Source organism: Letharia lupina (genome assembly GCF_014066315.1).
Source record: "Letharia lupina isolate WasteWater1 chromosome Unknown contig_10, whole genome shotgun sequence".
Classification (NCBI taxonomy): Eukaryota; Fungi; Ascomycota; class Lecanoromycetes; order Lecanorales; family Parmeliaceae; genus Letharia; species Letharia lupina.
Window position 1 is genome coordinate 252463 of NW_023502979.1, and position 12503 is coordinate 264965.

The 12503-nt window shown below is 50.5% G+C and overlaps 2 protein-coding genes across 2 annotated transcripts; one reads left to right on the top strand and one right to left on the bottom strand.

Annotated features, from left to right (window-relative positions):
- Positions 1–2087: 2087 nt before the first annotated feature.
- On the top strand, positions 2088–10554 carry HO133_000089 (uncharacterized protein; the record flags this gene model as incomplete). Its single annotated transcript, XM_037291029.1, has 8 exons — positions 2088–2333; positions 2867–3219; positions 3271–3799; positions 3846–4407; positions 4459–6973; positions 7124–7503; positions 7551–9682; positions 9751–10554. 8 exons carry the CDS (start codon positions 2088–2090, stop codon positions 10552–10554), a joined length of 7521 nt encoding a protein of 2506 aa, XP_037152464.1.
- Positions 10555–11108: 554 nt separating this feature from the next.
- Positions 11109–12410, bottom strand: HO133_000090 (uncharacterized protein; the record flags this gene model as incomplete). The annotated part of the gene is made up of 2 exons (XM_037291030.1): positions 11109–11266; positions 11642–12410. The coding sequence occupies 2 exons, from the start codon at positions 12408–12410 to the stop codon at positions 11109–11111; spliced, it is 927 nt and encodes a 308-aa protein (XP_037152465.1).
- Positions 12411–12503: the final 93 nt, after the last annotated feature.

Genomic DNA, 12503 nt, shown 5'->3' on the forward strand with positions numbered 1-12503 from the left:
TCATATCGACCACTATGGCGAGGGCTTCATGGGATACTCAATGTAATCGTGCCACGCTCTTAGCTCGTTCGTCGCTAGTGACCGAGCTATATTTGGGTGGATGGCATGTTGCCAACGAGCTTCGGAGTAATCCAAACGCGGCGCGAGTCCCGCAGACCCCCTGCATTGGAGCCGGCTGGCCAGATGACCTCAACGCTTTCCGGAGATTCGAAGGTACAAGAAAGAGGTTTAGCAACGATATTAAAATTAAATTAAATCCAGGTTTGGCGTTCATCCTGGTCAATAATCGAATCGAAGACAAGTAAGCACAAGCTACTATTTCCCGAATGTCTTCAGAAGTTACGGCCGGTTATTCGCATCAGATCATTCAAGAAAAATCGAACCCGACAATGCGAACGCTTTAAGCCTTTGATTGCTCGCAGAACCCTATGTGCCGCATCGCGAAGTCCTCTGACTAATCTATCTCCTTAGTGATTTCGCAGAGTTGCATGAGGAATACCAAAACGGAAAAATATTGAAAATCACCACAAGGCTACGCATACCCATCCCCAATCAAAGGGCCGTCTTACGGCCAAGCAATGAGCGTTACAAGCTGTCCGATGAATGGCTCAAGGCGACACGAATGAAATTTTCATGCTCTCACCATCATGCTTGATGCCCGAGCGTTAAGTGCTCCCATCTCGCACGCAGCAGTCGCTAACTCCAATATGCATTGTAAGAAAGTGTAAATGTCTAGATTCGATACAACTTTGAGGGTATCTGCCAAACCTGGTAGCATGGAATCATCGTGGTATTCAGAGCGCGCAATGCGCCAAAATCACATGTGCTCAACGTCCGTGTGGGTCACATGGGCGTGTGGCACCGGTCATGTGATGATAAGCTGGCCTGAAAACGAAAGGTGTACAGCGCATGCGATAGGTTTACTCGCGCTCTTGGGCTCCTGGAAAGCAGAATTGCTGGCATAACATGCACTGATCTGCAGCAAAACGCTCCGAGCCGTCCACTTGCGCCTCGATTCCATTAGCTGCCTTATCTCACGTCGTCAAGGTTGAGAGGGTACATGTTTATGGTGCAACGACCGTTCCCAAGGTAAGTAGAATTTTCTAGCCGGAAAAGTTTCCTAGCGCGCGGGACCTTTCCCGCTGCTCGGAGGGTTTTAACTTTCAAGCTACTGCTGTGTCATACCCTAAAAAGTAGCCTGTACTTTTTTTAACTTGACCACCCTTTGCCCTTAGGAAACAAAACAAAGCAGAACCGAACTCACTGAGACTTGAAGACTCTGATATTTCATAACTTCGTGATTGCAAGCTCATTATCTCATTTGCCACACTGCTTTTGCTGCAATAATATTGTTTGGGATCAATGAAACTATACTCAGCACCTGGACATGTACGAAATCTCCTCTCCAATCCCAAGAGATTCCATTCCCTCCTTCCTTCCCCCCAATCCTCATGCTCCAGTCGCCTTTCTTATGCATTCACCTTCTATCTTTCTCATCGCTTATATCCTCCCACCCTCTATCAAAATCCAATCACGCTATACCCCCCAATCACGTTCCTGCTAGTCCAAGAATCTCGGCCGTTCTCGTGCATATGCATGGCCACCCATCGCACACCATCTTCCAAACAGGTTCTCTCCAGGAGTGGATCATCAGAGGCGTCATACTAAAACAATTGATTGCAACAGCGACTCAACATCGTGCTCGCTGGGTCTAAAGTATCCTGTGCATATGGATCTTCCAATTCCAGTCTTCAACTTAGCCAACTAAGACTTATCTTGCCCCTAAATAGCGCTCCCCGACCGCATTTGGTCACATTCGGTCAGGAACCCACGCTGGCATGCATCGAGGATAGGATTACAGACGTGGGTCGTCCGCCGACTTCTCTCATCCACTCATTTGTGTTCAAGTTGAGTCGAGTCGGAGAATTCTCTACGATGGAGAGTGGACAGGTGCTTCAGAGGACATTCTTGGGCTTTATGATAAGCCTATCTTGGGATGTTTACTCTGCTGAGGTCTAATGCTTTAAGACACGCTTCCACTTCAACACTAGCAGACAAGACAGCCGTCAGAAATTTCCATCGCTCCAATGGATGTGATACTGCGCAACGGCTTTTCAGAAAATCAATTGAAAGGCGTGGATCGTGATGCCATCTTGATGGCTTATGGGCAAGACCCCACAAAAGCGTCCATGCCGAAGTCCAAGATTGATGGAGCAAAGCCGCCAGTTGTGCTTTTCCAAGAATCATCTGCTGTTGCGGAGCCTAGAGATAATTTCCAGAACATCGATACCAACGGGGATCTCAGGGAAGAGCTCAGACCTGCCTCTACCAACGTCAACGGGCGCCAAGGCTAACAGCATCGTAGAGCAAAAGTCGCATCGCCAATTTCAGCTCCGGAAGATGGAGTAGTTCCGATTGCCATTGTTGGAATGAGCTGTCGTTTTCCTGGTGGTGCTAGCGACGTTGAAAAGTTCTGGGAATTGGTTTCCGAGGGTCGCTCAGCTTGGTCGGAAGTTCCAAGAAGCAGGTTCAATGTTGATGCATTCTATCATCCGAACTCCGACCGTACTGATTCTGTAAGTCTTCGAGCGCTATATGGCTTGACATGGGGGACAAACCGCTGGCTAATAATTTAGACGAATACCAAAGCCGGCCATTTTTTACAAGGAACAGAGTACAGTCAGTTTGATGCTTCTTTCTTCAACATAAGCCCAAATGAAGCCAAAGTAAGACTCGGCTCTGCTGTGGAACTCGAATGGCCGCTAACAAACGCAGGCAATGGATCCAAGAGCCCGGATGCACCTGGAAGGAGCCTATGAAGCTCTCGAGAACGGTAATCTTTCCCAAGTATGCAATGAAATGACAGGCCAATGACGGCAAAATAGCTGGTATCCCACTCTCTGAAGTTACGGGCTCTGACACTGCAGTGTTTATCGGAGCCTTCGGTGCAGACTACGGTGATTTAATGGCCCGAGATCCCGGGATCGTCCCAGCCTACAAGCTGACTGGCCTGGGGGTCTCGCTTTTTTCCAATCGCATTTCGCACTGGTTCGACCTAAGAGGACCATCGGCAACAGTGGACACAGCCTGTAGCGCCTCTACGACTGCGCTTCATATGGCCTGCGAATGTCTCCGAAAGGGTGACTCCAAGATGGCGATAGTGTCTGGAGCGAATCTCATGCTCGATCCAGATATCATGCTGGCCCTCAGCACTTTAAAGTAAGCACTCTTGGTAAAGGGTCACCACGCTTCCAGTTCTAACATTTTTAGGTTCCTGAGCCCCGATGGAAGAACCTACATGTTTGATCAAAGGGCGAACGGATACTCAAGAGGTGAAGGAATAGGCACATTGGTCATCAAGCCTCTATCAGAGGCACTCCAGGCAAACGATCCAGTCCATGCTGTCATTAGAAATACTCGGACGAACCAGGATGGCCGAACCCCTGGCATCACAATGCCCAGCCAAGAGGCGCAACGATCGCTCATACAGACAACTTACCAAGAGGCTAGACTCAATCCATCTGAGACCGATTTCTTTGAGGCTCATGGAACTGGTACGCAAGCCGGAGACCGGGCGGAAGCCGAGGCACTATCATCTGCACTTGGCACAGCATCTCGACCCTCGGAGAAACCCCTTCATGTCGGGTCCATCAAAACACTTCTTGGCCACACGGAGGGTTGTTCTGGTGTCGCCGGTGTCATGCATGCGGTGATGGCTTTGAGGAATAAAGCCATCCTGCCAAACTGCAACTTTGAAACTCCCAGTGATCAGATAAATTTCGATGCATGGAAAATCAAGGTTGGTGAGCTGTGCAAAGAAGCATGGGTGATGCTGACCTGTCTAGGTTCCCACAAAGCTTGAAAGCTGGCCTACAAACCATCCACGTCGGGCCTCGGTCAATAGCTTTGGCTATGGTGGCTCTAACGTTCATGTCATTCTAGAAGAAGCTCCAGAACAAGTTAGTAACAGAATGGACACCAACGGCACCATGGTGAAACCCGATGCCGACTTGGTGCACGGGCGGAAGATCTTGTATCTTAGTGCTAATGACTCAGGCGGGATTGAAAGGCAAGCCAGGCTACTTGCAGCATATCTCCAGGGTCGTGCTGGCTTAGGAATTATGAATGATCTGGTGTACACGCTTTGCCAACGGCGATCCATACACAAGCACAGATATGCACTTCAAAGTGATTCCCTTCAGGGATTTCAATCGATCCTCAAGAAAGTGAAGTACAATCCTCCAAAACTTGGCGGATTCCGGAAATTGGCTTTCGTATTTACTGGCCAGGGAGCTCAGTGGCCGAAAATGGGTTGCGAGCTGTTGGCTGCATACCCTGTCTTCAAAAATGCGTTCCAAGCCGCAGATAAACACATGAGCAGTCTCGGCGCTACGTGGTCTCTATTAGGTATATCCAGAGTCTTGTAAATCCATTGACCTGCTTTGACCAAATTTACAGATGAAATTCACCGAGAGGCTGCTGAGTCAAAGGTTGACGAGGCCTTTATCAGCCAGCCCCTATGCACAGCTTTTCAAATTGCCCTGATCAACCTGCTCCAATCTTGGGCCATCAGACCTAGCATAGTCGTGGGTCACTCCAGTGGCGAGATTGCTGCTGCTTACACCGCAGGAATGCTGTCGCTCGAATCTGCTATTAGTGTTGCATACTATCGCGGCAAACTAAGCTCGCAACTTATTCCCGAAGATGGGACTCCTAAGGGCGGAATGCTTGCGGCTGGACTTTCTGCTGAAGACGCAAAATCCTACATTGAAGGCGTTGACTCGGGTAAAGTCACGATTGCTTGTATCAACAGTCCAAAAAGCGTCACGCTCTCAGGGGATGTGGCGGCTATTGACGAACTTCACTCCAGGTTCGAAGAGAAGAGACTGTTTAGTCGCAAGTTGAAGGTTAATGTGGCTTATCATTCGGTCCACATGAAGGCTATCGCAGAAGAATACTCCAGATCTCTGCGTGGCCTGAAAATCCAACCTCGACATCACGGAGTGAATTTCTACTCCAGTGTCTTCCCGGGTATTTCTGTGGAGACCAACACAGAATATTGGGTCCAAAATCTTCTTTCTACCGTTCGGTTCAGCGAGGCGATGAAGATTGTACTCGAGTCGCAGACTGAGCACGATCTCGCGTGCATCGAAATTGGACCCCACTCCGCCCTAGCCGGCCCTCTCAAGCAGATCAGTCAGTCGTTGTCCGCAGAAGCAAAGACAGAATACTTCCCCTCCATCCTGAGGAACGAAAACGGTGTCGAACAAGCCTTGAACCTTGCTTGCAATCTATTTAACAATGGCTGGCAGATCGACCTCGCCTACATCAATTTTCCATTTGGCATGGCAGGACTCCGAGTGCTGACAGATCTCCCATCTTACGCCTGGAACCACAGCACCCAGCATTGGCATGAGGGAAGACTGTCCCAAAATTACCGTCACCGCACGAATCCGCCTCACGATCTCCTCGGTACGCTCCTGGATGACTCCAGCGATCTTGATATGCGATGGACTAAGCACATACGTCATTCGGATCTTCCATGGCTCAAAGATCACGTCATTGGGTCTGAGATTCTCCTTCCAGCCGCTGCCTATCTCGCGATGGCCATGGAAGCAGTTGGTCAAAAAGCGTCGATCAGCGGTCTGCAGGTCCAAGGGTATACGCTGCGCGACGTGACCTTCTCCAAAGCTTTGGTAGTCCCCGAAGCCTCAGATGGGGTCGAGGTGTCACTCATCCTGGAGCCATTCCGGCAAAGTTCTGCTGCAGCTTCTACAAATTGGGACGAGTTCCGGGTTATCTCTTTTGGGCCTGATAGAAAAGCTTATGAACACTGTCACGGACTCATCGGCATAACCCACAACCCAAGTTTCAACTTCTCTTCTAATGATGAGACTATGCTAGCCATGATGCGCCATGACAAAGACATGAAGCCAGAGCTTTACAAGCAATGGCTATCTCAAGCTGCGTCAAGTGGTAATGAGCTGGGCTCGTCATTCCAATTAGTCTCGGAATGTTGCTTGAAGGGTGAATATGGCTTCTATAATCTACGCGTGCCTGATAGATCTGGCTACGAAAGCCCCCTGACCATCAGCGTTCCCCTTATGGACTCCTTTCTCCAGATCACAATCTTGGCTCATGCCAATACGGCCCGCCCACTGGAAGGCACAATAGTCCCTACTTCGATTACTGAGCTGGCTATTTCATCGTCGATTGGCCGGGAGCCTGGCCATGTGCTCTACTCTCGTGGTTCGACCACGGAATTGGGTCCAAGAAACTTCGAAGGTCAAGTCATCGTAGCCCAGGACCGAGGCGACATCTTGGAGCCTGTGGTCCAAATCATTGGAGTGAAGTACGTGTGTATTGCTAGAGACGAAGAGAGCAAAAGCGACAACACAAAGACAAAGCTTTGTTGGGACGTGTTATGGGAAGAAGACCCTGATGACCTATCGCAAAATGATGTTGCGAAGCGTTGGCCGATTAATGAGCTGGCACCCCACGAAATGCCCCAGATAATCATAAGAGAAAGAGCCGCATGGTATTGCCTTCGCTCAGCGCTTGGATCTCTGACCGATACAGATATCGAGAAAATGGCTCCCCACCATCGAAACTACTACAATTGGATGAAGAAAAAAATGGAGCTGGGACAGAACGGCAACTTACCTTTTCAAAGGAATGATCATCAACAAGAGTGGTCCTCTACTGACGAACATACTGTTGAGAGTACTCTACAACAAGCGGCTGCCTCTGGCGCTCAAGGCTGCATGGTGACTCGTGTGGGACGTAGGCTCTTGGACGTATTAAGAGGAGAGGTAGAACCGCTCTCGTTAATGCTTGAAGATGATCTGCTGAACCGATATTACGCGGAGAGCCCAGACCAAGACCGTGTCTATGAGCAAGCGGCGCGTTTCGTGGGGCTGGTTGCTCACAAAAACCCTAAGTTGAGGGTCCTTGAAATTGGAGCTGGTACTGGGTACGTGACTTCTTGGCTAATCCTTTCCACGTCTATGTTGTTTTGCGAGAGGGGAAACGGTGCTAGTGGGACCAGCTTATATTGATTTGCAAGAACTCGAACCTCTTTTGCACACAGCAACCCTAGAAGCTGATTTAAATGATCTAACAGGAGTGCTACGTCTTTCATTTTGAAGGCGCTCGGTGGATTTGATAACGACTATCCCCAGTTCTCAACCTACGTCTTCACCGATATCTCGACTGGCTTTTTTGAAAAAGCTCAGACTAAATTCAAAGCCTGGGGAAGTCTTATTTCTTATAAGCCACTGAACATTGAAGATGATCTGAAAGCGCAAGGATTTGACGAGAGCGAAGGGTACGATATCATAGTCGCTGCTAATGTTTTGCATGCCACTCACAACATGCGTCACACCATGAGCCAAGTAAATAGACTGCTCAAGACAAACGGAAAGCTTATTCTGGTGGAGGCGTTCGCAGGTCGCCGGATATACGGGGAACTCATCTTCGGACTGCTTCCGGGATGGTGGATGGGTAAGCGGTAGATTATCCTTGCCTCAATAGTGCTGATCTCTTTGAAGGCGTTACCGAAGGGCGAACAGACAGCCCACTTCTCTCGGAAGGGCAATGGGCATCTCTGCTGAAGCGTACTGGGTATTCAGGGCTTGATATCTGTCTCCGAGACAGCTTAGATGAGCAATTGTGGACCATGTCGACCATGATCTCAACCAAAGAGAGCGGTAATTCGGGGGTTGATCCCTTCGAAATTCGTATCATATACGACACACCCCAAGAGCGAGACCTTGTCAATATATTGGCCAAGAACGTCGATAGATTCTCGAGCACCAGACCTCTGATCTCGGCTTTATCGGAGACCGATCCTTTGGAGCAGCTTATCGTCGTTGTTGATCATGCAAGTGGTTCTCTTCTTCTAGAACTTAATGAGAGAAAGCTCGAGATTCTCAAATCAATCTTTGCCCAAGCCAAAGGCGTCCTATGGATTACATTTGGCGGCTCAGGTAATGGCAAAAACGCAGGCGCTGGGGCTGTTTCGGGCATTCTCAGAACACTACGGTCAGAGAATGGTGGCATGAACTATGTTGCGTGCGACGTAGAAGCCGAGGACTTCTCTAAGCCAGAGCTCGCTCAAATCATCTCTAAAGTTTTTGCAAAGGCATTCAGCAAGTCCACCATGGATCTCTCGCCGAAGGACTTCGAATATGCAATATGGAACGGGCGAATAATGATCCCTAGACTTGTGGAGGATAAGCTTGCCAATAAAGCTATGATGACACTGCCCTCAAAACGCGAGCCAGAAGAACAATGCCTATGGCAAGAGCATAGCTGCCTGTGTCTTGATATGGGCCAGGTTGGGCTTCTGGATACATTCCAATTCGTCCACTCCGAAAAATGCTCAGGTGAAATACAACTTGACGAAGTCGAGATTGAGGTCAAGACGGTCGGTCTCAACTTTCACGATCTCCTTATCGCAACGGCTCAGCTGCCCGATCCGAACGGATACGGTGTTGAATGCGCAGGTATCATTACCAAACTTGGGAAGGCAGCGCATCATCTTAAGGTCGGTGACAGAGTCTGCGCAATCGCCCCTTCTAGCTTTGCCAATCGTGTCAGAACACCTCAAACCCTCGTCAGGATCATGCCGGACAATATGACTTTCGAGGTTGGCGCTTCTATTCCGTCTGTGTTCACGACATCCTACTATTGCATTCATCACGCGGCCCGCCTGCGGAAAAATGAGTCTATTTTGATACACTCCGCGGCGGGTGGTATAGGTCAAGCGTGTATCAAAATGGCGCAGCTTGTGGGCGCAGAGATCTTCGTCACTGCAGGGTCGCCAGCCAAGGTGGACTTTCTCGAAAAGGCTTTTGGTCTACCCCCAAGCCATATCTTGAACTCGAGGACTCTCGACTTCAGGCACGACATCATGGCCCTGACGAAAGGCAAAGGGATTGATGTGATAATTAACTCCTTGGCGGGAGACGCCCTTCGCGAAAGCTGGAGGTGCTTGGCTATGTTTGGACGATTCATAGAACTAGGTAAGAGAGACGCCGTGGATAACAGTAGACTCGACATGGCGCCTTTCGAGAGATCGGCCAGCTTCATTTCCGTGGGTTGGGATCATTTTGGCAACCACCGACCAGAATTCGTTGGCAGTGTTTTACAAGAAGTCATGGATCTATTCGTCAACGGCACTCTGACCCCACTGGAACCAATCACTATCTTCCCCATGTCGGAGGTTGAGCCAGCGTTCAGGTTCATGTCTTCGGGAAACCATATGGGCAAGATTGTTGTCACAGCTGACAGAGACTGCCTTGTTAAAGTACGTAAAAAAGCGGATGTTCGTTTTGCTGCTGACAAAGAGACGCAGGTTATCCCTCAACTACCGCCACCTCTCCAGCTTCGTGCTGACGCCTCGTATCTCCTTGTCGGCGGACTTGGCGGCATCGGTGTAGAGATTGCCAAATGGATGGTAAATGAGCTAGGCGCTCAGAGCCTCATTCTGATCTCAAGATCTGGCATGGACGCAGCAGGAGCAGCAGATGCCGTCGAGGCTCTAAGAAAGCCAGACGTCGCTATCACAGTGCGTAAATGCGACGTAGCAGATAGAGAAAGCCTTTCAGCAGTGCTTCATGATTGCGCTCAGACCTTACCGCCAGTTCGAGGCGTGGTCCAAGGTGCTATGGTCCTCAAGGTGGGCCTGACCTATCTCCTTTCCTCCCAACAGAAAAAGCAAGCGCTTAGCTGACATGATGCATTTAGGACGCGATCTTCCCCAATATGACCCTCACCAAATACAACCAAGCCCTCGATCCCAAGATCCGCGGCTCGCAAAATCTGCACGATCTCTTCTCGCAGTCTTCAGACCAACTCGACTTCTTCGTCATGCTCTCCTCCCTATGTGGCCTCCTCGGTAATGCGTCGCAGTCCAACTACGCCGCTGGCAACACATTCCAAGACGCTCTAGCCCACCACCGCGCATCACACGGCCTGCCCGCTCTATCCATTGATGTGGGCAAAGTCGTCGATGCCGGATGGGTCGCGCAGAACCAGGACGTCGTTTCGCGCGGCGTGTTAGCCATGGCCAAGGACATCCGCGTCAAAGACCTCACGGCTCTGATCGAACACCACGTGCGCGCGGGTTCCGGCAGGGCCGCAGCTCAAGTCGCGGTCGGTATCGAGGACTACCCCGCCTTCGACGCACGGTTCTCGCACGTCGGCGCCATCCTCGCGGGGGGCGTTTCGCAGGGGCGCGAATCACAAGCCCAAACGCGATCATTAGAATCGCAGATGGCGGCCGCCGGTCACGACAGCGCACGGCTGCTGTCGGTGATACTCGAGGCGTTCAAGCAGAAGCTGGGGCGGTTGTTGGCGCTGAAGGTGGAGGACGTGCATGAGGAGGATACGATTGCGGGACACGGGGTTGACAGTCTGGTGGCGGTCGAGATTCGGAATTGGTTGCGGAAGGAGGTCGGGGCTAATGTGACTGTCTTTGAGATTTTGAACGGGAAGGTGAGTGTGAGGGGGGTGGTGGAGGGGATTGTGAGGGAGATTGTGAAGGCTTGACCGAAAGGAGGGGAAGGGGGGAAATGCTGGATAATGGAATCTTGTTGAATGTGTCGTATTGCGTTTGCGTGTCTACTTCTTGTAATTCCGCCTGTCTGACCTCTTGACACACTCATTCCTACGCGGCGAGATCAACCGTCCCTCTCCGCCACGGCAATCCAATTTCCAAAACAAATTGATAGCTCTCGACTGCACCCCGTCACTCTCATCCGCGTATTTCCAAACAAGCATTTATCACTCGACACGCCAATCATCCCATGACCAGCAGGATTACACAAAACACCCCACCATCAAACCAAAACCACCCCTCTGCCCACAAACTCCCCAACAGCTCAGAAGCCACATAATGATCGAGACACCGCGCCCGTTCCATCAAAGTCTCTAGATCCGCCACAATCCCACTAGATGCCAAGCCCAGTCTGTCCTATTTCCCATTCCGTTATCACACAACGGCAAAACAGTGTAACTACATCCATCATCCAGCGGACAGGAGACCATACAAGGGCGACCTTTTCCCTTTTAAAACGAGCTCGCTCCTATTCCCGTCTCCAATCTCATCCCTCATCGAACCTGACGTGAATGCTGGGTCCGAAGTACTGTATTCCTGATTCCAGCTGTAGGCCGTATCTATCATCACGGTTTTGAAGCTGCTGAGCGTTTTGATTTTTCTCGTGACCAACCCCGTTATTTTTTCCACGAATTGAATGGCGTTCTATGCTATGTAGAACCAGATCAATAAATGTTGGACTCAAGAGTGCGTTAATGCGTTCAGTCATCAACGCTGAATTTGAAGTCGCTAGGACTAAGATTGCTTCCTGGAGGGATTTGTGCAAGATGGTCAAGGGTCAATTTATGCATTGAGTGCGGGCGCACATCAGTCAGTGAACAGGCATTTGTTGAATAAATAGTGTCTGGGATATAGTATACAGCAGCAAATGAGATCCCCGTCAGCAATCAAAATGTAAATCTTCTCATGTCATCGCGACCCCACTCCAATCTGTCAAAAAGCTTCTCTTCCGCCCAGCATCATTCCAACACGTGAACGACATATCCCTCAGCATCACCCTCAATCAAAGTCCTCATACACCCGATCCCAATCCTCGGGAAATGGGCTCAAGAGGATGGAACTCAAGATGATGACCCTCCACGCTGTCATCGAACGTTGCTGGTCCCAAGCTGCATTCCAAAAACCTCTGCACCTTCTGATAGCCCTTCCTATGGTGCGACACCAGCCTCGACTCATAGGGGAAGACGTCTCGGAATTGCTCTTCGGTAAGAAGCCCCTCGAACTCGCTGGCCTGGTATCTCCCAACCACCAGCTTGAAAACCAAGCTCTTGAAACCAGTGAGGCGTGCGAGCAGGAGGTAGAGTCTATCGCGATCCATGTTATAGGGAGGGGACGCCTCTTTGCCGTAATCGACCGTGACGACGCAGGACTCTCGGGTGGCCCCGTCGCCAGCGAAGCCTGAGATGAGATCGAGGTTGAACGGGAAGGCGCCCGAGTTGGCATCGAGGCGGAACTCCACGCGCTGGACGGAACCTACGGCCGGAGCGAAACGCGCCCGGTTCCCGCCGTGCACCCAGCCTGTGGGGTCGAACGGGGCGAGGTTGAGTCGGAGGACGGCATGCTTTGATAGGAGCTGGGATGCTTCTTCGGTGACCAGCTTGCTGGTTCTGAGGATGGCAAGGTTGCCGGCCGTGATGGCATGGCGGTAGATTGTATCGCGGAGCTCGCGGGGTAGGTGGAGCCAGGGGAAGATATCTCGCTTTGATGGCTGGAATAGGATAGTGTTCTCCACCAATGCCTTCTCGGTGTGCATGATGGGCGTTGGCGAGCTGTTGTTGGTGGAAGACATGTTGTTTTGTATTGTTTACTGTCTTCCCAGTGAAATACTTCTGAGGGTAGATTTGGAACGGTCGAAGGAAAAGCAATCAGTATGGGCTACTTA